The sequence below is a fragment of the Phanerochaete carnosa genome (genome assembly GCF_000300595.1).
Source record: "Phanerochaete carnosa HHB-10118-sp unplaced genomic scaffold PHACAscaffold_4, whole genome shotgun sequence".
Taxonomy (NCBI): domain Eukaryota; kingdom Fungi; phylum Basidiomycota; class Agaricomycetes; order Polyporales; family Phanerochaetaceae; genus Phanerochaete; species Phanerochaete carnosa.
Window position 1 is genome coordinate 1418493 of NW_006767631.1, and position 23115 is coordinate 1441607.

At 54.0% G+C, this 23115-nt stretch overlaps 10 protein-coding genes across 10 annotated transcripts; 5 read left to right on the forward strand and 5 right to left on the reverse strand.

Annotated features, from left to right (window-relative positions):
- Positions 1 to 3154: 3154 nt before the first annotated feature.
- On the reverse strand, positions 3155 to 6761 carry PHACADRAFT_118474 (uncharacterized protein). Its single transcript, XM_007394415.1, has 11 exons — positions 6561 to 6761; positions 6418 to 6501; positions 6309 to 6357; positions 6234 to 6251; positions 6155 to 6178; positions 6052 to 6099; positions 5942 to 6004; positions 4666 to 5893; positions 4307 to 4614; positions 4014 to 4253; positions 3155 to 3956 (listed from the first exon to the last, which is right to left on the reverse strand). The coding sequence occupies exons 1-11, from the start codon at positions 6643 to 6645 to the stop codon at positions 3860 to 3862; spliced, it is 2244 nt and encodes a 747-aa protein (XP_007394477.1). The 5' UTR covers positions 6646 to 6761; the 3' UTR covers positions 3155 to 3859.
- A 143-nt stretch (positions 6762 to 6904) lies between these two features.
- On the reverse strand, positions 6905 to 8607 carry PHACADRAFT_253863 (uncharacterized protein). The gene is made up of 3 exons (XM_007394416.1): positions 8298 to 8607; positions 7539 to 8246; positions 6905 to 7481 (listed from the first exon to the last, which is right to left on the reverse strand). Exons 1-3 carry the CDS (start codon positions 8595 to 8597, stop codon positions 7062 to 7064), a joined length of 1428 nt encoding a protein of 475 aa, XP_007394478.1. The 5' UTR covers positions 8598 to 8607; the 3' UTR covers positions 6905 to 7061.
- Positions 8608 to 8880: 273 nt separating this feature from the next.
- Positions 8881 to 9267, forward strand: PHACADRAFT_160146 (uncharacterized protein; the record flags this gene model as incomplete). The annotated part of the gene is made up of 1 exon (XM_007394417.1): positions 8881 to 9267. The coding sequence occupies one exon, from the start codon at positions 8881 to 8883 to the stop codon at positions 9265 to 9267; it is 387 nt and encodes a 128-aa protein (XP_007394479.1).
- A 159-nt stretch (positions 9268 to 9426) lies between these two features.
- Positions 9427 to 11741, reverse strand: PHACADRAFT_253865 (glycosyltransferase family 90 protein). Its single transcript, XM_007394418.1, has 7 exons — positions 11287 to 11741; positions 11083 to 11229; positions 10940 to 11030; positions 10358 to 10889; positions 9934 to 10299; positions 9646 to 9866; positions 9427 to 9586 (listed from the first exon to the last, which is right to left on the reverse strand). The coding sequence occupies exons 1-7, from the start codon at positions 11734 to 11736 to the stop codon at positions 9510 to 9512; spliced, it is 1884 nt and encodes a 627-aa protein (XP_007394480.1). The 5' UTR covers positions 11737 to 11741; the 3' UTR covers positions 9427 to 9509.
- Positions 11742 to 12482: 741 nt separating this feature from the next.
- On the forward strand, positions 12483 to 13538 carry PHACADRAFT_160149 (uncharacterized protein; the record flags this gene model as incomplete). Its single annotated transcript, XM_007394419.1, has 1 exon — positions 12483 to 13538. One exon carries the CDS (start codon positions 12483 to 12485, stop codon positions 13536 to 13538), a length of 1056 nt encoding a protein of 351 aa, XP_007394481.1.
- A 360-nt stretch (positions 13539 to 13898) lies between these two features.
- PHACADRAFT_160150 (uncharacterized protein) lies at positions 13899 to 14757 on the forward strand (the record flags this gene model as incomplete). The annotated part of the gene is made up of 6 exons (XM_007394420.1): positions 13899 to 13975; positions 14017 to 14251; positions 14310 to 14334; positions 14387 to 14483; positions 14535 to 14637; positions 14689 to 14757. 6 exons carry the CDS (start codon positions 13899 to 13901, stop codon positions 14755 to 14757), a joined length of 606 nt encoding a protein of 201 aa, XP_007394482.1.
- A 197-nt stretch (positions 14758 to 14954) lies between these two features.
- PHACADRAFT_194233 (uncharacterized protein) lies at positions 14955 to 16787 on the forward strand (the record flags this gene model as incomplete). The annotated part of the gene is made up of 11 exons (XM_007394421.1): positions 14955 to 15047; positions 15103 to 15367; positions 15423 to 15595; positions 15654 to 15736; positions 15788 to 15855; positions 15915 to 15981; positions 16034 to 16182; positions 16239 to 16336; positions 16392 to 16464; positions 16523 to 16629; positions 16689 to 16787. 11 exons carry the CDS (start codon positions 14955 to 14957, stop codon positions 16785 to 16787), a joined length of 1275 nt encoding a protein of 424 aa, XP_007394483.1.
- Positions 16788 to 16919: 132 nt separating this feature from the next.
- Positions 16920 to 18952, reverse strand: PHACADRAFT_27439 (uncharacterized protein; the record flags this gene model as incomplete). Its single annotated transcript, XM_007393987.1, has 8 exons — positions 16920 to 17383; positions 17448 to 17699; positions 17756 to 17962; positions 18019 to 18280; positions 18341 to 18502; positions 18556 to 18638; positions 18699 to 18838; positions 18894 to 18952. 8 exons carry the CDS (start codon positions 18950 to 18952, stop codon positions 16920 to 16922), a joined length of 1629 nt encoding a protein of 542 aa, XP_007394049.1.
- Positions 18953 to 19701: 749 nt separating this feature from the next.
- PHACADRAFT_118486 (uncharacterized protein) lies at positions 19702 to 21017 on the forward strand. Its single transcript, XM_007394422.1, has 5 exons — positions 19702 to 19710; positions 19764 to 19956; positions 20017 to 20188; positions 20247 to 20437; positions 20495 to 21017. The coding sequence occupies exons 1-5, from the start codon at positions 19708 to 19710 to the stop codon at positions 20923 to 20925; spliced, it is 990 nt and encodes a 329-aa protein (XP_007394484.1). The 5' UTR covers positions 19702 to 19707; the 3' UTR covers positions 20926 to 21017.
- Positions 21018 to 21222: 205 nt separating this feature from the next.
- PHACADRAFT_194236 (uncharacterized protein) lies at positions 21223 to 21885 on the reverse strand (the record flags this gene model as incomplete). The annotated part of the gene is made up of 5 exons (XM_007394423.1): positions 21223 to 21471; positions 21526 to 21555; positions 21606 to 21654; positions 21712 to 21727; positions 21789 to 21885. 5 exons carry the CDS (start codon positions 21883 to 21885, stop codon positions 21223 to 21225), a joined length of 441 nt encoding a protein of 146 aa, XP_007394485.1.
- Positions 21886 to 23115: the final 1230 nt, after the last annotated feature.

The following is a 23115-nucleotide window of genomic DNA, read 5'->3' on the forward strand; positions in this document are numbered from 1 at the left end:
TGCTGATCGAGTGGGTATTAATCCCTGCTGAATTGCCCCTGGGATGTGGGTTTTATATTGACACCGGCACAGCCCCAACTGCTGGCCACAAATGACGGTGGGGAAAATGTAGTTGAAATGCACTGATAGTTGCATTCTCGCATGTATACCAAAGGCTGTGCTATGGCAGATAATCATGGCACGACTTCAGGTGCGATGCATATCGTGCGGAAGGGCAGTGCGTATAAAAGCTGGTACGTAGTACTGGCACGTAATCCATTGGCTTCATTGAGGCATCGAGAGAAGTCATCCGTTCTGCGAACAGAGTCCTAAATCATGATCCAAACTGATCGAAGGTGTATTTTGAAATTCCAGCATAGAGTTATCATTTTTATGTTGAAGTCGGTTTGTTGAGATGTCGAGGACGGCTGTTCAGAGCCGCGCCGAGGGCTGAGCTATCTCACGAACAGGGAGAACGGGACGTAAGGGGAAGAACCCGAAGCTTGATTATCTATCTGTGATGAAATATTAGATACCGCAGTCCATGGTTCACAGCAAGTTTTTGAGGCCTTCACTGAACAGATGCTGTATGGGTTAGCCTACTGCCAGGCAAGCTGTAGTACGATAAAAACTCGTACTGATGGAGGTCATCTCGGTTGCAAGTGTAATGAGTCCGCAGTGCTATTTACCGGGTGGCAAACAAAACATTGAGGAGAGTCACGCAGCAGACTCCAGAGTCGGATCAGTGCCATATCGTGGTCGTCTCACAAAGTGAGCGTTCGTCAGATGTTCGCTATTGTCGGCCCGTTGGTCTTCGTGGCGTCGGCGTCTTCCGATCAATCTCATTGGGGGCGAGTCGGACTTTAGCTTAGCTTGGACTTGTCTGAGCCGCTATGGTGGCAGCGCTGCTACTGTCTTGTGTTGAGCCATTACGACTATCGTTGAAACATAGTTCTGCATAGTCTCGCCATTCGATATTCTCCTAGATCCTCTATCATCCCCGGGCCGTGAGCATAGGTAGGTACGTTTTGATCTGACTCCGAGGAAATGTCGAGCCTTACCAGATTTACTTGTGCTTCAATCAAGTTACTCAATGTCTTACCTCATATTGAACCAATTCATCGCAGAGCGTGACCAGCTCGGGAGTTCCACTTCCCTTCGTATGTCACCAAATGCTATTATACGGAGTAATGCTGACAATGCGTCTCACCAGGACTGCCATCGACAGGTCACTCCTGGCACGAGCATGACCTCGCATTGCATCCATGATTTAGCTTTCTACCTCCTTGTTGGCTCCGAAGTGCGTGCTCTCGCAGTTTTACAATGTTCACCAAATGTGCGCAGCGTCGGATCGCTGCTTCCACCGGGCCGCCGTGAGCATGGGAGATGCCGGAGAAGCAGGCCCTTCGATACCCGCACTCCTCACTGTGCTTCTTCCGCGACGCGTGCAATGTCCATGCGTGTGATCACTATGTATTTTTGCCCAGATCCGAACCATTAACCTCATATGTGCTGGCGTCGTACACACACTCTTCTGTGCTCGAACATTCTAAGCACGGATAAATGACACGAGCTTGCAAATGCACAAGGTTGGAGACAGTCATCCTCATTCTGTCATCAAACCAGGCATTTGTTGCTCCAACGCATGGGAAATCGCCAGGCAAGCAGCGCAGCCTTAGTTCGTTTCATTTACCGGTGATTAATTGGTCATTAGCCTTCCGTCGACAAATCACCTGGTTCACGAGGTTTTACCAACGATGTCCCAACGGGTGCTATAATGTCACCAGCTCACGTTGCTCTGGCTGCAGAGCATCAGGTGGCCGTGGGGCGCACCTGTCTTTCATACATGAATTGTATCGTCCATCAAAGTTGTCTCCACTTCGACTTTGCAGAAACTCGTGAGATAGAAAGGTATAAATACCACTGCAGTGACGAGAGCCATGGCCAGGCACTCTCAAGCTCCTCAATCCCTTCAGACAACCAGACAAGCTCGCTATGGCTCTTTCTCTGACGTTTGTGCTGCTCTCCATTGCCCTCCCACTTATTGCTGCCGCCCCAAGCTCTAAGGCGTCCTCAGCATGCACCGGCACGATCTCGTCCATGTCTGACGTATCCTCTGCTGTCGAGTGCACTACCGTGAATGTCAACTCCTTCACAGTGCCTGCTGGGGAAACATTTGAACTGTCCCTTGAAGACAATACCACTGTCAACATGAGTACGTCCAATTCTCACTTGGGGCTAAGGCTGGTCTTGACCATAGTCATATTTGCAGTGGGCGACGTTACCTTTGGTAACAAGACATGGGACGGCCCGCTCTTCCAAGTCAGGTACGTTGATCGTACCGACAGACTTAACATCCACAATCTTACGCGAACCTTACTACAGTGGCAATAACATCGTTTGTATGTCAATATGGAGCGAATGGTCGAAGACTTATTTACTAATCGTATGGCCCTAGTCAACGGTAATGGGCACACTTTTGACGGAAACGGCCCATTCTACTGGGTGAGTCAGTATACCGAAGCTCCAGAACTACGTACTGAAGACATCATCTCTGCAGGACGGCCAAGGCGGTAATGGTGGAGTTACCAAGCCTGCACCTATGATGAAGTAAGTCGCAGCTGATGCGGGTGGCTAGTATAGTGACTTACCTCGAAACTGTCAGGATCAAGATCTCTGGCACTTTCACGGTCAGCCGAGGGCAGACCCCTGTGCGAGACACCGCTGACTGCTCCCGCAGAATGTCAAGGTGCTCAACTCTCCCGAACGTGCATTCAGCGTGTCCAACCCCGGCCCGCTCGTTATATCCCAGGTTACTGTCGACAACTGTAAGCGCACCCGGCCTAATTGACGTCGAAGTCATCTGACAGTAGAGATCCGCAGCTCTGGGTGATCAGCCTAACTCTCAGAGCGACGGCCAACCGGCGGGACACAACACGGATGGATTCGACGTCAGCACCACAGACCTGACGATTGAGGACAGGTATGGGACTGTTCCTGCGGCTTGATCCGGCAGCTTCTGAGTACTGAATCTCGAATCGCAGCACGGTCCTGAACCAGGACGACTGCCTGGCCATCAACAAGGGAAGCAACATTGTCTTCCAGGGGAATACCTGCTCCGGCGGCCATGGCATCTCCATCGTGCGTCGTCCTCGCCCACAGCACACGTGGTCATCTAACGAGCTGTATCTCTAGGGCTCGATCAGCAGCGGCGCGACCGTGTCCGGTGTCGTTATCCAGAACAACAACATCGTGAATAGTCAGCAGGGCCTGCGCATCAAGACCGATTCGGACGCGACGAGTGCATCCGTCACCAATGTCACCTACAGTGGCAACACGGGCTCAGGCCTGCAGCAGTTCGGTATCCTCATTGACCAGGTGAGCATGTCCAGTCCCCACGGTTGGACGGAACGTCTCACACTCTGCAGAGCTACCCCGACACGCTCGGCACACCTGGCACAGGCTGCATCATCTCCGTGCGTGCTGAGAATTGTCTGCTCGATGGCGTAAGTCTCATCCAGATTTGTAACAGGACATCAACTTCGTCGGCTCGAAGACGACCCTGTCTGTAAACAGTGGTGCGGAGCGCGTTGCAGTCAACTGTGGAAAGGGCGCTTGCACCGGTAAGTGGGGAGTACATGCGGTTATTGAATTCTGGCTGAGCATTATTGTAGGCACCTGGGACTGGTCGGATCTCGCCGTCTCCGGAGGCAGTGCTGGGGAAATCGTTAACTTCAGCGGAATTAGTGGGTTCAGTCAGTGAAGAACCTTTCGCATTCCAGACCGTATCTACTTTTGGCTCATGAAACGGCTTATCTGTGTCCGTAAACTGTCTTTGAGAGCAAATAAAACAACAATGCATTGCGATTCCCGACTAACTCTACGCGTATGAGGCCTGGGTTTTACTTGACAAGTCGCTGAAGCCGTAATCCTCCCCCTTGACGAAGGCACGGGTGCACTGCGCCATTGTCACAGATCTAAGAATAACATGGCAATCAGCGCAATTAGAAGAGAAGTGGGAGAAGAAAGCTTACGCTCTTGATATAGGGTCCGTCTGGTAAAAGTTTTCTATTGGCTTCTTAAAGGTTGTACCCGTGACCTTCGAGTTCGCAGTGCCAGAGATCAAAGTCTTGAGGCCTGCAAGCATAACCTCTCTTGATGTTGGCTCGGTAGTGTCGTAGCGGACGAGCGTGGGTGAAATCTCCCACATGCGGTCCCGGAGCGTAAGGACGTCGTCGTACGGCAAAGGGTAGCCGAGAACCTCAGAGAGTGCACTACAAAAACGAGTTAGCCGATGACAGGCGAAACTGAACCATGGGGGACACACCGGACTATCTTCCAATCCTCACGGGAGGCACCTGGTGGTGGAACCGCGGCACGACCTAGTTGCGACCGACCCTCAGTATTGACCCAGGTTGTTGACTTCTCAGTGTAGGCAGCAGCAGGCAAACAGACATCCGCAAGTTGAGCACCAAGATCGCCGTGGTGACCCTGATACACGACGAAGGCGTCGCGAGGAATAGACTTCGGATCGACCTCATCGGCGTTCAGGAGGTAGACAAACTTGGGCTTGACAGATGACGCCTTCTTCGAGGGTACGAAGCCAACGTCGTACGCGGCCGGACGAGATGCGGCCTGTGGACCAAGTTAGTAACAGGACCTGATCTTACTGTGTGAGAGACGTACACGCTGAAGGACGCTGAAGCCATTCCACTCAGTAGTGATGAGCTTCTCATGATTCAGCTCAACAAACTTGGCGAGCGCGTTATACACTGCAGCACCATCAGGATGCTCAGAGAGGGCACTGCCGACGATAATCAAGGGGTACTTCGCGGCCTTGAACTTTTCGGCGAACTCTCCTTTACCAGCGACGAAGTCTGCGACGGCCTTGGCATCGCTGCCAAGATAATCATAGCCGTACGTTGTGTCGACACGATCGCCAATAAGACCGACCTCGAGACCCGTATGAAGCCAGCTCTTGCGGATGCGAGAGTTAAGAACAGCCGCCTCATGCCTTGGGTTAGTGCCGACCAAGAGAATGGCATCAGCACGCTCAACTCCAGGGATAGTTGAGTTGAAGAGGTAGTTCGACCGGACATCGACAGCGTGGATGGGGGCAGCATGACCATTGGCATGATCCAAGGTAAGGTTGTCTGAGCCAAGGCGGTTGACGAGGTCCTTCAGCGCAACAAGAGTCTCTGTGTCCGCGAGGTGACCCGCGAGAGCTTGGATTTCATCGCCTGTAGCACCTGAGCGTGCCAAACCTTCAGCAACGGCCTCCAGCGCCTCTTCCCACGACGCATTCACGAACCTGTCGCCTCGCTTGACGAGAGGTACAGTCAACCGTTGGAATTTCAGGCCGTCGTACGCATAGCGAGTCTTATCGCTGATCCACTCCTCGTTGACATCGTCGTTCGGTCTGGGCTGGACGCGCATGACGAGAACTCCACGAGAGTCAACACGGATGTTGGAGCCCACAGCATCCATGACGTCGACCGAATCGGTGTGCTTGAGCTCCCATGGACGAGCATGGAACGCGTATGGCTTGCTTGTCAGGGCACCTACGGGACAGAGGTCGATGATGTTGCCGGACAGCTCAGAGTTCATCGTCTTCTCCACGTACATGCCGATCTGCATGTCGTTACCTCGCCCAGTCGTACCCAACTCCTCTACACCAGCGACTTCATTCGCGAATCGGACGCAACGAGTGCACTGAATGCAGCGGTTCATGGATGTCTTGACCAACGGTCCAAGGTCCTTGTCTTCAACAGCACGCTTGCCGGTTATTTCGTGAAAGCGTGTGCGGTCAGCACCATACCGCATGGATTGGTCCTGGAGGTCACATTCGCCACCCTGATCGCAAATGGGGCAGTCCAGCGGGTGATTCGCAAGCAAAAACTCCATGACTCCCTCGCTAAAGGAAGTGAAAAAGACGTCCCAAATGCACATATGAAGTACTCACCGGGCCTCGTGGACTAATGGAGTGTTGGTGAAAACCTTCGTTCCTGGCATGGCGGGCATGGCGCTACAGCAGGAATAAGCTCAGAACCTGACAACTTGCAAGCCGCGCACCATGAAGCAACAGGTTTTGGCGAGCGTTCGACTTCTACCAAGCACATACTGAAGTCTAGGTCAGCTAGGCACAATAGAGTAGCATTTCACGAGCTTCACGCACCGACAGTTACCTGCAATCGCGAGTCTACACGTAGCATTTTAAGTCTAATTCCTCTTCTTCATAGCTTAGTCTCGCGTACCTATCATGGTAACAGAATCTAGTGGAAGTACGCGCTTTAGCGCAGGTTCAAAAGGATCAGGTCGCGTACACGTACCGCGGGATCGTCGCTCCGGCTGCCTCGCAAGCTTGAATCAACGCGGAACCTTTCCAGCATGTAATATTTCAGCATATATCCCCATACCTGAGACTAGTTCCCGGCGAACCTTGAGGTACTGTCACCTCTTTCCCGTCGACGGTAAGCGTGATATCTGCTTGGCGGCTCGAGGTGGAAGCAAATGTCCTGCGACCTGCATAATCCAAGGATTAGCACCACACACTTCTGCACTTACTGCTGGGCTCTGCCTACCTTGCCGGGCTGAAGTAGCGGGCGCGACCACTCCGAATATGCCCGTCGACGCAGGCCTTGACGCTGACGAAACCAGCCGGAGCATATTCGGAGAGCAATGGTGTTATATAAAGCTGAGTGGTTAGAAGACGAGCCCAACGTCGAGCAGGAGGGCCTCGGGGCCGGGGATATCTCGTTGGTCGTCGTCGTCGCTCACGCCGACCAGGCTGACTTAGACGCGCATTGAGGCGGAGTTTTAATTAAACAGGGACCTAACGGAATTGATTTGATTGGTTGGATTGTCCGCCTAGACCAAGCGGATGGGGCAGAACGTCACGCGCAGGAAAAGAGAAAATACGCTGAAGATTACATTGAAGAAGTGCTAACAAGGAGGTAATACGAGAGCTACACTGTGGGGGTATGTGATTGTACAGTAAGAGGGTAAAGGTTGGATGGCTATACAACTGAGAAACACGATCCGGAGCAATAATGTTACGTGGGCTGATGGGATGGAAGAGGAAATCAAGGAACATAAACAACGAGCAATGTGTTAACAACGAGCTTCTCCAACTCTCCGTCCTGCGCGAACGGTACCCGCTCCTTTGCAACCCCGCCAGGAGACGTGGGCGCAGAGAGAAGCATGATGCCCGCCTGAGACAAGCGTATCGCACCGCTACGCTCGACCTTCGACCGCAGAACCTCGGTCCGGTCACCAACGTCCGGCACGGTTCCCGCCTTTCGTGGAGGTGAGGGAGTACTCTGGCGAAGACCGTCAACCGCTGGCATCCGAGCACTCTGAGACATGGGACTGCCTTCGAAGTCTGGAGCGAAATCCACACAACGGTCGACAGGCCATATATAGCCGCCTGCACTCCAGTGCAGCTCAGGCTCCAGCTTGTACAGCCGAAGCGCATGGTATAGAACGGAATCACCGCCTTTCAGCTGTGAAGTGAGGGTTAGGCCGCACTGAAGCACACGGAACGAGAAGATAACACGTACGTGTGGCACCAAAGATTCGGCCAGTACTTCTCCTGGAGAAACACCATATTCGTTAGTGAGATGAAACGCGAGCTTCCGTCCGCGAGCTAGGTTGAGAACAGGGGACAACAAGTCAAGGAAATGGTCGCTGGGAGTAATCAGCGGGTCTGGCTGGATGCCAGCTGGGCCAAAGGACTTGATATGCACCGCGTACGAGATCGTTACGCGGCAGCCCTTAGTGACGGGTTCGATTTCGTGATCGCAATCTGCCATGAATGCGGTCCACTCAATGTCGCCTATCTTGCCTCCCCGGGCATGATACCTCTCTTCACCACCATCCGAACTCCGTACAACGAGGTCGCCCCCGCGGAAGCGTACAGGGAGAGTTACGAGGACGGTAGCGACACGCATGTCTGTGGGCTTCAGGGGCGTCCTCATGCCGCTACCTTTCACCCATATCTGGAGCTTGTCCCGGATCACCGTGAGGTAATGCCCAGTTGGTAGTGTAGGGAACAATGTGTTGCGAACAGTTTCCAAGATAGGATGATTAGCAATCTCGAGGGTCGTCGTAAGAGGTAGGTGAGGGGGATAGAACAGAGCCTCGCGTTCGGAGAAGTCCTCGAGCCCTGACACGGACTGTGGGCGACATGCGCCGATGAGCACGTCCAGCGACGGAGGCAGATCGTAGTCGACATCAATGGGGAAGTCCAAAGAATGTGTTATACCACTCTGTACGCAAGGGTCACTGAGCTGGCCTGAGCAGAAAACTTCAATACGTACCTTTGAACGGAAGAACAAGATGAGAGCAGTGGGGTCGACTGGTATCCTGCCACAGACAGCGAACGGACGCGCTTTCGCGGCAAGAAGCATAGCCACGCTGGCACGAAATGCAGCCTCGCTGTCATAGTCGGATGACTGTCTTCGCCTTCGCTGCTTGGTCGGTGAAAAAGATGTCTTTGTCGGCGTGTGTTCCACCTCGAAGTCAGACATATTCCGCGGAAATGGGAGGCCATCTGAGCTGCGACTCGAGGTCGACGAGGCAGATGGGGAGGAGAGGATCGACTTTGTCGAGAGCGACATGGTAGTGGCTGTTGGCATGAGTGAAAGAATATGTTAAGCGAAGTCCTGAGAGTGAGGGGGGTAAACCCGCGTCCAGAGCGCGGCCGCTAGTCTTATGACGGTGGTCGGGGCCTAGGAAGCATTTTGAGTCTGGGGCACTTGATATCTGGACCCGCCACGCATGAGCAGCATGGCTCGGAGATCTCATCAAAAACCACCTTCGTCTTAGATTAACGCTGCACGAGAAAAGCACTAACGGACCGTATCATCCATAGCAGGTGCTGTCAGGTCTGCACCCTTCGTCATGGGCCCCGGGGGCTGTAGTCGCCACTGTGGGTCCCTGATAGCGGCAGCGGCAGCGGTGGGAACGCTTCAGTGCGTTCAAACACCCCGGAAGGTCATGAATATGTCCTGGAATAGGCCAGAACGCGACGCACCCGTCAGCGATGATTGGCCCATCAGCCATGAGTTGGCAACGTGGCAGGGACTACCGCAACGAAGCCGCCAGGAGATAGCGCGTTGGCTTGGGCAGCGTCCGTCCCTCCACACATTAGCCTCTTTGTGTTATGAATTTAATACCTCTCGGCTGTTAGATCTTGCTGAAGCGGAACAAACGGCCACGGGACCAGTCACAAGCTCTTCTAGCACGGACGAGGTACGCGGAGCTCGTGAGAATGCGAGACATTGCTGAGCTGCAAAGGAGCAGTCATGCACCAGCATGACGGTCGAGAGTAACCTTGAGGCGCCGAACATCTGTCGGAAGGAGATCAGCGGTGACACGAAACTTCCTGCTCTCCGCCACCCAGTTTAGTATATCTTCGCAAGCAGAGCGATCCACGCCTTATTAAAGCAGCTAGTAGATTTATGATACGTCCGATGCAACGGCCTGAAGACCATAGAGTTCGAGTAGCACATGATATCACTCAAAAGCTATCACAGAGTAAAGTTCATGGAATCTCTATCATCGGACCACAGTCGTGCGTATTCCAAACAAAGCCTGTAGACATATGCTGTCATAGAAATGAAGTTAGGCACGGCATGGAATTAAATAGAGGCTACAGTGGCCCACCTTCCATGTCCACTCTTCTCCCGAGGGTCCGTTTCCACTGCTTCCCTGCGCGAGCAATCCGACGAAGGCGTCTATCGCCATGCAGTGACCTCCGTTGCGCAGCTGGCAGCTGTAGTGCTGTCGAGTTTGCGGCATGGAGAGTGGAGTCTGTTCCACCTGAGAAGAAAGCGTGGATGTTGTAGATTTCATGGTACGTGGGCGACAACGGGATATAGTGCAACCTGTCAATGACGGCACATGAGCACCAAAATGAGGGAGAGGGTAAAGGAGACGTTGTGGGGGACGCACCAAGGCTGGATCCACTCTTCAAAGAACTCTCGGTACACAGTCGCTTTCAGGACAGCACTGTCAGACTCCAGGAAAGATAAGAAACGGCCAGAATACCCCATGCCGTCGATATCAACAAGGTATTTGTGTTTCCAGTGGTCGCCTAGGTTCACACCACCCTCGTCGAAGCGATGATCCCTGAGCAAAGCGTCTGGCCCACCAGGGAAATTGAAAGAGCCCACGAGCTTGACAAACGCCACGTCCATGACTTCTCTGTTGAGAACCGCAGTTGGCACCTCGGTGAACGTATACGTTGTCGAGCCAGGAGGGTCAGCGAATAGGATGGTACGGTTCGTCATCGAGAGGTCACTCGCCATCTGCACCAGTCTGGATCCAGGGACCTGAGTTCAAGGGCACGAAAGTAGAATGCGCAAGGATTACACACCTGTGGCGTTGATACTGCCCTGCGAAGCCCGGGGGAGAGCTACCGCCGCCAGTGGACGCGCCTCGCCAGAAAACCTTGTCGCTCTTAAGCTCCCATGGCATCTCCATATGGTCGACGTGGTGCCGTTCCAGATTCACCGGGTCCCATCCATACGTATATCGTCGGGTCTGGCCATGGTAGTAATGACTAGGAACTCGAATGTCCAAAAACCCAGAAGCTTTCGCAGGAGAGAATATCGGGAATAGCACAGGGATCGTCCTCCAGTCGGAAAAGAAGTGTCCTTGGCTGTAATGAGCCCACGGGTTCTGACAGAAGGAGAAGTTTCCTTGGACGCTCCGCACGAATGTAACTTCGTCATCAATGGCATCGAGTTGGCTCAATCGGGCTTGCGTGGTGGACGAGGCGCGTGTAGAACTGAATAGACGGCGTGCAGGGGTCTTTGGCTCGCATGTGCGGCGGAAGGCCTCCCAAACAGTACCTTCCCCTCGCCAATCTGGAGAGTATCGCCCGCTCAGTTGCTCAGCAACTCCGCCTGATATATCTTTAGTGAGCACGCGACAACGACGTCGAAGTAGGACAGACCATCAGTGAGATTGGGGTATTGTCGATGCTCCCAGGGTACTAGTATACGCCCCTCTGCCATAGCATTGATAGGGAAGTCCAGGTCTGGAAGCTACAGCCGCATCAGTGAGGAACATTGGCTATAAAACTGACGGAACACGCACCTTGTCCTGAAATTTCTCAATCATCAGTAGAAAACCCTTGGCACGTTCGGAGACACCGTCAGGGCTATCAAATCCATCTTTGACATTCACAGCCTTTCCTTCACCGCCGCGAACCTTCACCAAGTCAACCGAGGGCAAATGGCCCGCCTGAAACCGGGGACAAAGCGTCAAGCCAGGCTGGACACACACCAGCTGTAGACGTACTAAGGATGCCCGTTGCCTGAACTCGGCTGGCGAGAGGTCCCAGAACGGTTCTAGATCCTCGGCAACAGCATTGTATTCATCAACCATCAGGACATCGTTATCCTGCACGAATTTCCACCAGTCGTCAAATCCTTTCGGTGGGTCGCGCTTGAAACGCGTCTTGTACTCTGCCACGGCTTTTACGAGGGTCTTGCTTTGCCGTGTAAGACGTTCGCGGAACTGCACTTCAGCTTCAGCCATGAGCCTCGGGATAGGGTGCTCCTTGATAGTGGTTCTGGATTCGCCCTTGATTAACGAGAAAAGGCTCGGTACTTTTGGTACCAGAGAGTTGTCGGGGAAGACCTCCTGTGTTCTCCTCCTAGCACTCCATAGTCCAGCTTGCATGAAGATCAGGAGGACTGCCGCAACGTAGAAGAAACCCCGCTTGCTGCTAGGGATGCCATCGTGCATTTTGGAAGAGTCCAAGTCGGACCCAGTCGGTGAAGGAGTGTGTGGTTATGAAGTAGCGTCAGAATAACGCGCGCAATGTCGAAGATATTACAGGGTTCTGCCGGGGAGAGTTGCCCAGCAGCAACACCGTCGAGTTAGAAGGTGCCGGTGATCGACCGACGGCCGCCTTAGCACTCGACTCTTTTGCCAGCTATGTTCTCACGCTCAATTATTTCTCGTCACGGTCAATCTCCTAGAAACGGTACGTAACGTGTCACAAAGCGTTGTGGCGGCGCTTTGGTCCTTGCTCGCGTCCGCGGCGGGTGACACCTTAGTTGTCTTTCGACTTTCCGAATCCCAGGGCTCTTCGGACTGTTCTCAGCTGCGGCCTAGCTTATTTCTTCCTCTGTCCAAGAATTTCAGAAATCTCATGCGCAGCGTCCAAAAATTGTCTGTCCGGACTTGACGAACACTGCCGCAGTTATCCAGATTGGGCAGCGCGTATACAGAGCTGACTGGCACTTCTTGTGCTGTGACCATTACCACCGCCAGCAGACGACAATCGCGCCTTCTGCCACTACTCTGTACTATGAGCAGCCCTGTGTACCCAACAGCTTCCCGTACCATACCCAATCACAGCGACGGCAGCCACCCTAGGACAATTGCCGAGCTAGCGGCTATAGCGCAGCACAGTTTGTGGGACCCGAACCGGCCTCTGAAGCATTGGCTGCGTACCGCCGAGAAGGCACGCAAGGTTGGCAACAACTATGTCGACGCTAGGGATTACGAGGCAGCTTTCATCGAATTTGCCAGAGCTGCCACCATTGTGCTCGAGAAGCTGCCAACGCACAGCGAGTATCATGTTCTGCTTAACGCAGACCAGCGAGCGAACTTGGGCATGGTTAGTATCTTATTTCTATCACATCTTTAGCTGTCGTTGGTGCGCGGCATATGCTTCTGCCTGTTGGCTGAGAGCGAGTCTGCAGCATGCTGATCGATCTCGACATGTACAGAATGGACAGGATATCTTGGACAGTCTCAGCAAGCTTAAGCCGATTCTTGTCGAGCGATATGAGAAATGGAGGGCCTACCACGAAGCAAACGGCAGCTCGTCGCAGCCAGACCCAAACGTAATCGCCCAAGAAGAAGCGGCTCGGCGCAAGCGAGAAGAACTCCTACGCGCTCAGGAAGAGCGCACGCGACAGGCTCTCGAAGCTGCACGTATTGAAGACGATTGGCGACGCACGGATGAACAGCAGAAGAGGGTGCACGAAGAGACGGAGTGGGCTAGACGGACAAAGGAAGTTCGTCCGAGGGACACTTCAGAGGCGCAGCGGGCTGCCGAGGCCAGGGAGGCCGCGCAGCAAGAACGTATAGCGAGGCTTCGAGCAGATGACGAAGAAGAGAGGACGCGGAGACGTATAGAAGAACGGAGGCGACACGAGCAGGAAGGGATCTTTCGACGTCAACAAGAAGCTGAAACTGCCGCTCGCGAGGTTCGACGGCAGGTCGCTAGCACTTCAAACGGCTCGGGACAGTCTGGCGTTGACGCAGATGTGTACTATCGTCGGTCGCAGGAACCGGAGACACCTACTCGCCGGGATCGATCGTATGCTGCTTCTCCTTATCCTTCGCGTCCACCAAGCTCGTCGCAGCAGCGAGCCCCCAACGATTCGCATGGTTCTCTGCTGTCAAGAATGCCCGTAGAGAGCCCGGTACCATACTCGGACGATGCCAGTGCAGAGAGTAGGGGCACAGCATGGAATGATCCCCGACAATCTTACCAGATGCTAGCTAAACCAAATCATGCAAATGCGGGGTAAGTATCTCTCGTATTTATGTTGTGTTCTTGTCGTCTCATGAGTCCTTTTTGAGTAGCATATCATACCCACCTCCAGTCACGACAACGTCTCCTACGCCTCATGACGCAGGTCTCGTTGAGTATCCCACTCTTATGTCCCAGCATCAGCTCAAGCAAGGCTATGTCCCATCGCTGCAATCAATGTTCTCCCATCCCCCTGCCGCGCCTCCTGAATCTGCCGCTTTACTTCTGAATACAAAACCTGGAGGCGCCTTGTATACCAACCTTTTACCAAATCGCTCAACGCCTGCGGACGCTGTCATCCCTCCGTATGTGCCAGGCGTGCCTATACCAGACCGCCACCGCCCGTATGATACACAACATGCACGCGGCCCGTCATCGTCGCGTATACCGCCCGCATTACCACCACCACCCGCAGTTCCCAGCGCTCCTCGTATTGTACGCGGAGCCTCCACGGAGTCCGACATCCACGAGCTCAGGCCCGTTCGGCTCCCTCGGGAGTGTCTGCAGCGTTTCGTCTCGATAGCCCGAGTCAACACTGCGAAGAATAGGGAGACGTGTGGGCTCTTACTCGGAAAGGATAAGGGCAGCAAATACGCTGTCACGACGCTTTTGATACCTAAGCAGCACTCGACGAGTGATACTTGCACGATGGACGAGGAAGAACTTGTCTTGCAGTTCACAGAAGAACGGCATCTAATAACGCTAGGCTGGGTGAGCTTATGCTAGCGCACGTAGTGAAGGAAGCTATACTGACTTTCTCATTCCGTAGATTCATACCCACCCAACTCAATCATGTATGTCCAGATTGCTCTGCGAGTTTCTTGGTGGTCTAATAGCCGTCTCCAGGCTTCATGTCTTCAGTGGATTTGCACACGCATTCAGGCTTCCAGAGAATGCTGCCAGAATCATTTGCGGTTGTCTGTGCACCCACCTCTAATCCTGCGTAGGTGCTCGCCAAGTTTGCGTGTAGTACAGGATTGACATCTCACTTTAGCTTTGGCATATTCCGTCTTACCGATCCTGGTGGCCTGCAAGTCATCTTGGACTGCAATGCGAAAGAAGCCTTCCATCCCCACCCAGACGTGTCGGTATACACTGTAAGTACAGCCAAACCGCGTCTGAGGCTCGGAGTTAACCTTTATCTGTAGGACTGTGATAATAATCACGTCCAAATGAAGGATTCAGCATTAGAGATTGTCGACCTGCGAGAAACTTAGTTCTGCCTGGTCTTAATTTACTATCATGTAGCTGTCTTGCACGCACACATCTTGTACTTTGTAGCATTCTTGTCCATCACTATGCATTTCACATAATCCATATCCTGCTTCGCTCGCCGCGCTCTGAGTTGCAGTGTCTCGGTCGATCTTGAGTTGCCTTTTCCGGGAGCACAATAGTTCTCTTCATACCTTCCATCATGCCGCGAAGTTTCGAGCAGGAGGACATTGAAGAGGAACAGAGGCATCTCGCGAACGTCATTGCCACCTTCAATCAGTATGCATCATACTCCGTAAGAATGAGCTTACATACGCTATAAACCAGTGCTCATTCTTGTGCGTGTGTAGCTGTCTGCGAATAACCGCCGCCGAAAGGACATCTACAAGCTCCCGCGAGGCGACCAGGAGCTCCTGACGGTCCTAGGGTACAAGACGAAGCTGCACGAAGTGGACGAGGCGATCATCGCCAACGACAAGTTTTTGAAGCAGATCATCGCAGACCCCGAAATCTTCGGGCATGACGTCGACCCCGAGAACGAGAAGAACGAGGAGCAGGACTACCACGAACAAGAAGGCATACAAGACTCGCAGGCATCGCACTCACATGCACATGGTAGGGCCGTGCACGTGTGAGGCGTACAGGCTTGCGACTGATTACCGTTTGGCAGATGATCCATCGCATTCGCACTCGCACGGTCACGGTGGGCATTCGCACTCACATGCGGCGTCAGGTGGACATGCGGGACATAGCCCCTCTGGGGGCAAGTATCGGCCCACGGAGAACGACGTGGACAAGCTGCGCAGCACGATCAAACAGTTTGTCCGTGACTGGAGCGAGGAGGTAGTGGACGGACGCGGCGCCAATTCTCTTCTGTGAGGCTGACGGCCGCTATGCGCAGGGAAAGGGTGAACGTAATCTTTGCTACGAGCCAATGAAGCAAGCTTTGGTCGAGCATTTTGCTCATGTGCCTGCAGAGGAGAGGTAAGACATGGGCTTATACGTGCTCGGGAGTTGTAGTTGACGGTATGCCAGGTCGAGGTTGCGTGTCCTTGTCCCCGGTGCTGGCCTCTGTCGTCTGGCATGGGACGTAGCAAATTTAGGTCAGTGCATACCGAGTTCAATGACACATTTCTCCGACTGGCACGCTTACATGTATCAGGATTCGCATGTCAGGGTAACGAATTCTCGCACTACATGCTTCTGGCTTCGTTCTTCATCTTGAATAGGTAGTTACCTTCTGGTCTCACTCTTATCTCACGATTAAGCGTAGCCTTGCAGGACGACCAAAGTAAACGAACACACGATCTACCCATACATCCACTCGTTCTCCAATCTCACAGACAAGAACGCCCTCCTGCGACCCATCTCGTTCCCGGACGTGTCACCTTCGTCTCTGCCATCGAATTCCAATTTCTCGCTCGTAGCAGGTGCCCATGCTGCGTTCGCGGAAAAACGACTAACAATACTCACGCTTGGCCAATAGGAGATTTTGAGGAGGTTTATGGTCCAGACGATTACGAGTACGGCGAGCCACAGGCTGGCCTCTGGGATGCGATCCTCACATGCTTTTTCATAGACACTGTAGGTAGCAGTATCTGTCCATCCTTGGATCAGCATTATTAAGGAGATTCTGCAGGCTAAGAACATTGTCAATTACCTTCGTATCATCCATCGCAAACTGGCCCCTGGAGGTGTCTGGATCAATATGGGTACGACTCTTTCGTCGAGACTTCTGAAGACCGTCTCGATTCTAATCAATATTTGCAGGCCCTCTGTTATGGCATTGGGAGAACAATTCCTCGGGAGACACCTCTATAGAACTAAACGTGGAAGAGCTGAAAGAGCTTGCTCGTAAGATTGGATTTGAGATCTGTGTACGTCAGATATATTCCTGTGCACCATAGGCCTGAGGATCTAACGTGACGAGTTGCAGGACGAACGAACCATTGATACAACATATACTAACAATTCGCAAAGCATGCTTGGCTATATTTATCACACAGCCTTCTTCACCGCGACCAAAAAGGCGTAGATGGTCACCTCAGTGCGATGGCAGCTACATATCGTCATTATATCTGGTATATATCAATTGCAGTCGTAGTAGAGTCCCTCTCCGTCGTAGATGCTCATGACAAGACAAATCAAAACATAGAGGTCGTACCATTCATGCCTTCTCGCTCTCGCCCTCCTGCGTCTTCTGGAGCACGGTACGCTTCTCCCTGCGCAGGCGCTCGCCCTCGCGCACGCCGAAGCCGGTGCGGAAGACCATCTGGACCTCCTCGAGGCTGAGCCCGGCGGTCTCGGGGAAGCACGCGGCGACGAAGGCGCAGCCAAGGAGGCAGAGGCCAGCGTAGAAGCCGAACGCGCCCGCGGGCGTGATGCGGTCCATGAGCGAGAGGTACGTCGAGCCGATGAGCAGATTGCCGGCCCAGTTGCAGAACGTCGCGAGCGAGGTGCCGATGCCGCGCACCTCGAGCGCGAAGAGCTCGCCCTGCTGCCACGGCACGTTGCCGAGCCCCGTCGCGTACGAGGCAACGTAGAAGATCATCGACACGAGCACGATCGCGGACCACGCCGTCGAGTAGTGCGCGCCGTCGACGAGGGCACCGCCGGTGTGGCGCGTCAGGTCTGCAGGGCGCACATGTGGTTCAGCTGGGTGAGGATGATTCCAGTTTGGACGGCAGGGGCTCACAGTGGAAAGAGATGCTCGCCAGGACCAGGCCGATGACCATGCCAGGGGCGGAGAAAAGCATGATCTTGCGCCGGCCAATGATGTCGATGTACTTGAGCGCGAACAGCGTGAAGATAAAGTTCGTGCCAGACACGATGAGGCCAACCGCTGTCGGCTGGTTGAAGCCGATCTCTTTGAAGAGCGTCGCGCTATAGTACATGAGCGTGTTGAAGCCGGAGAGCTGCTGGAAGGCCTGCATGCCACAGCTAACGACTGTCCCGCAATACGCTCAGGGGTAGCACAGAGGGAAAGAGGAGAGGACTACTCACTGACAGCGCGGCGGTTCACCGGATTCAAGAAGGTCATGCCCACGCGCTGGATGAGTGTCGTCGAATTGGTAATCTCGATGCTTCTCCGGACGGCGGAGTGCAGTGCTGTGACCTTGAGTGAGACCTGCTGCGGGGTGGCATGCGCATATATCCTCGACATGACAGCCCTTGCAGCGTCCATTTTGCCAAGGCGCATGAGGATACGGGCTGAAGGGAAACTCTAATGTTAGTCTAATGTAGCGGGCGACAGAGATGACACGCACGCGACTCGGGGAGGAAGAACAGTATAAAAAACTGGATCCCTGCGGGCACGGCACCCAGTCCGACCATCCACCGCCACCCTCCGTGCATGTTCTCGAACGCGGCGCCGATACCATACGCGATGACTTGTCCGCCGGTGATCATGACGACGTTTAGGACGACCATGCGGCCGCGCAGGCGTGTTGGGGAGAGCTCTTGGATGTACAGCGGCGCGACGCACGACGCGAGGCCGACGCCGATGCCGACGAGGAAACGGCACCCGATCTGTGATACATGTTGAGCAAGTAAGCAAGCAAGCATCAGGGACAAGAAGGTCGCGCGCACCATGGGCCAGACGGCATGGCAGACGGCCTGCCCTACGGCGCCGCCAATGAAGATGACGTCCGAGATGGCGAGCACGGGCTTCCGTCCGACGAAATCCGAGAGCATGCCTGCGACTAGGCCGCCAATCAGCGCTCCGAGGGTCGTCGCTGAAGTGATAAATTCCTGCAGGGCGGCATGAGCGGGAGACGCTTGACGAGCAGAGTGTGATTAAGCACCTTCTGTCCCGATGAGAGCTCGGAGGGACCGAGATCAGAACCGATGGTGACCAGGGCGCCAGAAATCACACCTGTGTCATAACCTGCAGCCAAAGTGTGTAAGACTTTAGAGGTGATCGAAGCGAAGGCGGGCGGAAACTCACCGAAGAGAAGGCCGGAGATGCTGGTGCAAGCGACGAGAATCCAGACGAACCACGTTATCTTGTCTTCTCCTTCGGCCTTGACTGCAATTTCAGATATTTCGCCCGCCGCATTAAGTTGCGCGATGTCTTCTGTGAGGAAGCTAGGTGTTCATGAGGCTCCAAGCGAGCTGAGTGGATGGCTAGGCGTGCACTCACTCGTCCCTGGGCTCTTTGAGGTCGTCCGAATCACGGCGTTTGTCGAGGGACCCTGCCATGGTCGTCTGTGGAGTGGAGGGGGATTCAAGACGCGAAGAAGTGGGCCGGCCAAGGTGGTTCTTGAGGACTTCGTCTCCGAGATAAAGCGCTGGACAAGGTCATGCGAGTGTCTGGAATGGATTAAGTTTTCGTGCCAAGACCTGGGGTGCCTCTTTTTATCTGATCAATGTAGGCATGCGGTACGGCGCGTCGACCTCCATGGCCAGGTTCAACTTTTTCCAGTACTTCCGATCAGGCGCAATGATTTTGCCCAGCCATGGAAGTTCTGCGCAAGTATCGCCATTTACGCGACGTTCGTGTCTATTCGTGCTGCAGAGGGCGATAGAGAGGACGTTTGTGCAGGACCGCGATAGAAGGCAGAGACCATGTGAGGACGCTGTGGGAGTGCTCCCAATGCAGACGTGGTGATCGAGTGACGTCCCCGGCGCCACGAAGCCCTCAGCTGGCCAAGACAACATCTCCTCGGCGCCCCTCTGAATATTCTTCTCTATCGAAACCTCGGAGGCTCGGACATAACGAGAACGTCCAGGAAAACCACACACAGTCCTGAGTCTGCCGCCCGAATAACCCCAGCCAATATTTCAGTCTTTCAGCCTGTGAGCGCCAAAGGCCCCGGCTTCCTTTCTCGGACGTGTCCCATGTGCGCCATCAATGCAGTAGCGCCCTAGAGCGCACGCGCGCCTGCGCCCTCGCTCACCACGCCCGCCAACTCCGTTCTCTCCGTCTCTCTCTATCGCCTCCATAATTTGCCACAATGGTACTGCATTCATGCTTTTGGCTGTGGCTTTTGCGCTGACAGTGGCTTGCTAGGCCCGTAATGAAGAAAAGGCTCAGTCCATGCTCTACCGTTTCCGCGAAGCCCAGGCGGCCGAGCTTGGGCTGGGGACGCGCGCGGACCGCAGGCCGCGGATGGCGAGTGCTTGCAAGAGTTTGCGGGAATGTGAGCGATGGCGAGGAGAGATTCTCAGGGAGATTAGTCGGAAAGTCTCAAAGATCCAGGACGGTGTGTGGTTGTACTGCCCACTGCTAACGGCTCCCGCTCACCCAAGGGGTTCATGACTAGCTGGTCTAACTGACTATGAAGTCCGAGACCTCAATGACGACATTAACAAGCTGTTGAGGGAGAAGAGGCATTGGGAGAACCAGATCGTCGCGCTTGGAGGTGCGAACTACAGGCGAAATGTCGCAATGTTGGACGACGATGGAAAGGAAGTGCCGGGGACGAAGGGATACAAGTGCGTGATATACACATTCGGCCGTGAACATATTTCTGATGCGGTAGATGCTATGCAGGTACTTCGGTCGAGCAAAAGATCTTCCTGGCGTCCGCGAACTCTTCCAGAGCAAGAAGAAGGAAGAGGACGAAGAGAACCAAGTACAAGCGTACTACAAAAAGTTCATGAACCAAGGGCCCACATATTTCGGCGACCTCGACGAGTCAGACGGCAAGCTGCTCGAGTTTGAGCGGCACGCAGAGGAAGAAGGTACGTCTCAAACCCCCTCCCCTTCCCCGCGCACCACTGACACCGACACGCCTATAGAGTGGGAAGACGCATACGCGCACCTCCGGAAAGCCCTCGGCCTCCCAGAAGACGAGCCAATACCGCCCCTGCCGCGCTCGTCAGCAACAGCAGCGCTGACGATCACAGACTTCGCGAACGGCGAGGCACTGCCCAAGCGCAAAGCCCCCGACGGCGACGCAGACGCCGAGATGGAGGACGAGCAAACCGCAGACGCATCGAAACGGCCAAAGACGGACGGCACGCCACAGCCGGCCGCGAACGAACAAGAGACGAGCCCGGAGGCGGTTGCGCTGGCGCATGCGCGCGCGACGGCGGCGTATATACCCTTCTTGTCCCCGGACCAACTGGTGTCGCCGAAGATGCCAACACGGGAGGAGATGGGTGAGTTCCTGTTGGGTTTGAGGAAGCAAGCGTTGGTAGAAGAGTATTTTGGGGACCAGCAGGCGTAGGCATGTTCTTCACTTTTGTGTATTGTACGGAGATCGATACTTCGCTTTGCTGTACTGACAAGGCTTTCCCGTAACACAAAGTGTGTTAGCAGGCCCTGGGAGCTGTGGTGATGCAAGATGCCGCGAGCGAAGAACTAAAATCTGCTGCGAAGTCCTTTGGTGATGACAGGTACCCCAAGAGACTACTCGACTGCAATCGTTCAATATCACAAGCTTCGAGTTCTCTGCCCGTATGCATTCCCAAAATTACTATCCGCTTGGAAGAAAGTGTACTCCAGCATACTCTCCGGTGTCGTTTCACGGTTCTGCGCCAGTCTCCAGACATCCTGCGTCTTCCACTGCTGCGGAGTCATCCTCTTGGTTCCAAGATTCGTCGTCCCAAGCATCCCGCAGCGTCCCCCCAATATTACCCAACCGACTTGTCGACCTTCTGAACTGCAATGTCGACTGTGCTTGCTGCAGATCGGCAATACACACAGAGCAGTCCGTCGTTTCCTGGCTGGCCGCCCGTAGGTTGATCATGAAGCGATTAATGAGTATCAAGGGCTGCACGTCCAGCTCATGAACACTGAGAGGGCAAACGGAATGTAGGGTACACACCAAGGTCTTGATGAGCGCGGACATGGGGTCCTGGAGTACGCCGTCAGCCCTCGGCTCGCGTACTGATGCTGGAGACGCACCGCAGGGTCGAAGGTCAGCAGTTGGGCTATGTTTGTCGCCAGCAAAGCTCTACATTTATTTTCGCCCGTGAGCAAACCCTTCGGATGGCTTTCTTGCCGTACTCACATAAAATAGAAAGTTCCTGCATGGGCAGCTAGGTTTTCAGCAACGGCGAATACGACGGTGCATGAAGGATTGCCAACCGTCGCGCAGCAGACAAGTTGTCAGCGGCACAGTGATATCGAGGCGGCGGGCGCCCTTCCAATGACCAAATGTCTTAATCCAGGTCAGGACGAGCATGATCGTGTCGGCGAAGATAACCGAGCCGCGAGTCGTGTACAAGACTTAACATGTGATGTCAGTGTCTCTGGAAAGTTAAAGGCTTTACTCGAATAACATACGTCTACGCGGCGACAAATGAGCATCCAGAAACAGGCACAAAGAGATGTGTACACCCACATCCTGTTTGTCCGCGCGGACAATGGCGAATATGAGGCGCACATCACGCCTGAGGATGGCTCTACGTTAGCACTTTCCTTCGACATCACCGCGGAAACCTGCACAGAGGTCTCGGTCAGAGCACACGCGAGGTTTGAACAAGGCGAGCCACACCAGATCCGTCGCAAAGGGCACCATGCTCAGTACGAACACTGCCAACGGCCAGACGCGGCTCCTATTCCAGAGTGCAAATACGCGCAGGGCAGAGAAGACTCGTGTCGAAGTCAGTGGGCATTTCGGACTTGGGGCTGCGTGGGGCATACTTGCGGTCTGGACGAACCCGATGAAGACGAATGCCTCATTCAGGACATCAAGCACCGTGCAGCTGTGTCGAGCCCCAGTCAGCAGTCTATCACGCACGAGCCTCAAAGAGACGGGGTTTACATCTGTAAGAAGCATGGTTCGAGATCTTACATAGTCAGAGAGATTTGAGGCTTACATTAGGACTTGACGGTAAAAGTTGCGAGATACTTGAGAGGAGCAGACACCATCGTATCGAGCCAAGGAGTACGGCAGATACAGTGATAGGTCTTTTCCAGACGATATTTATCTCATCAACGACGGTGATCAAGAATTCGTAGACGACAAGGCCTGAAAGAGAAGTACTGTGAGCAGCACAATGGGAAGCAAAGGACATACTTGCACGAGGCAGCTACAGAGATATGGACTTGCGCGAGACTAGTGGACAAATGTACGAGTATTAGCTTGCCAAGTGTGGACAGGGGTAATGCTTACATTAACGAGTAGGCCTGGACAAGAGTCTGGTCTGACTGCACCGACATATTCAAGGTGAGATGGATGGGGTGGCGAGGATGGGCTGATACTTCTACGTTTTATGGGCGACTTGGCTAGTCGTCTATCAACATCTACACACATGCCATAGTCGTTCCCATCCCTCGCCTACGTTTAACGTTTCGCTAAAGACCACGAAGGACCCCTCGAAAGCTCGGAAAATATCCCTCCAGGGCAGCGGAAGACTGTTGTTACCGGAGATTGTCAGGAAACGAAAATTTTATCTCGTCGCCGCTCCAC

What these genes read in the sequence shown, in the direction of transcription:
- PHACADRAFT_118474 (XM_007394415.1), bottom strand. Translation starts at nt 6,645, where the DNA reads ATGCTCCGGCTGGTTTCGTCAGCGTCAAGGCCTGCGTCGACGGGCATA. An exon ending in AGAGGTGACAGTACCTCAAG is followed by an intron (nt 6,358 to 6,417) that starts GTTCGCCGGGAA and finishes CATGCTGGAAAG; the next exon opens with GTTCCGCGTTGATTCAAGCT. An exon ending in CCAAAACCTGTTGCTTCATG is followed by an intron (nt 6,005 to 6,051) that starts GTGCGCGGCTTG and finishes TTCCTGCTGTAG; the next exon opens with CGCCATGCCCGCCATGCCAG.
- PHACADRAFT_253865 (XM_007394418.1), bottom strand. Translation starts at nt 11,736, where the DNA reads ATGCACGATGGCATCCCTAGCAGCAAGCGGGGTTTCTTCTACGTTGCG. An exon ending in TTGAGAAATTTCAGGACAAG is followed by an intron (nt 11,031 to 11,082) that starts GTGCGTGTTCCG and finishes ATGCGGCTGTAG; the next exon opens with CTTCCAGACCTGGACTTCCC. An exon ending in ATACCCCAATCTCACTGATG is followed by an intron (nt 10,890 to 10,939) that starts GTCTGTCCTACT and finishes AAGATATATCAG; the next exon opens with GCGGAGTTGCTGAGCAACTG.
- PHACADRAFT_118486 (XM_007394422.1), top strand. An exon ending in CCGGGGACGAAGGGATACAA is followed by an intron (nt 20,189 to 20,246) that starts GTGCGTGATATA and finishes GATGCTATGCAG; the next exon opens with GTACTTCGGTCGAGCAAAAG. An exon ending in GCGGCACGCAGAGGAAGAAG is followed by an intron (nt 20,438 to 20,494) that starts GTACGTCTCAAA and finishes ACACGCCTATAG; the next exon opens with AGTGGGAAGACGCATACGCG.
- PHACADRAFT_253863 (XM_007394416.1), bottom strand. Translation starts at nt 8,597, where the DNA reads ATGTCGCTCTCGACAAAGTCGATCCTCTCCTCCCCATCTGCCTCGTCG. An exon ending in TCTTGTTCTTCCGTTCAAAG is followed by an intron (nt 8,247 to 8,297) that starts GTACGTATTGAA and finishes CCTTGCGTACAG; the next exon opens with AGTGGTATAACACATTCTTT. An exon ending in CCGAATCTTTGGTGCCACAC is followed by an intron (nt 7,482 to 7,538) that starts GTACGTGTTATC and finishes CTCACTTCACAG; the next exon opens with CTGAAAGGCGGTGATTCCGT.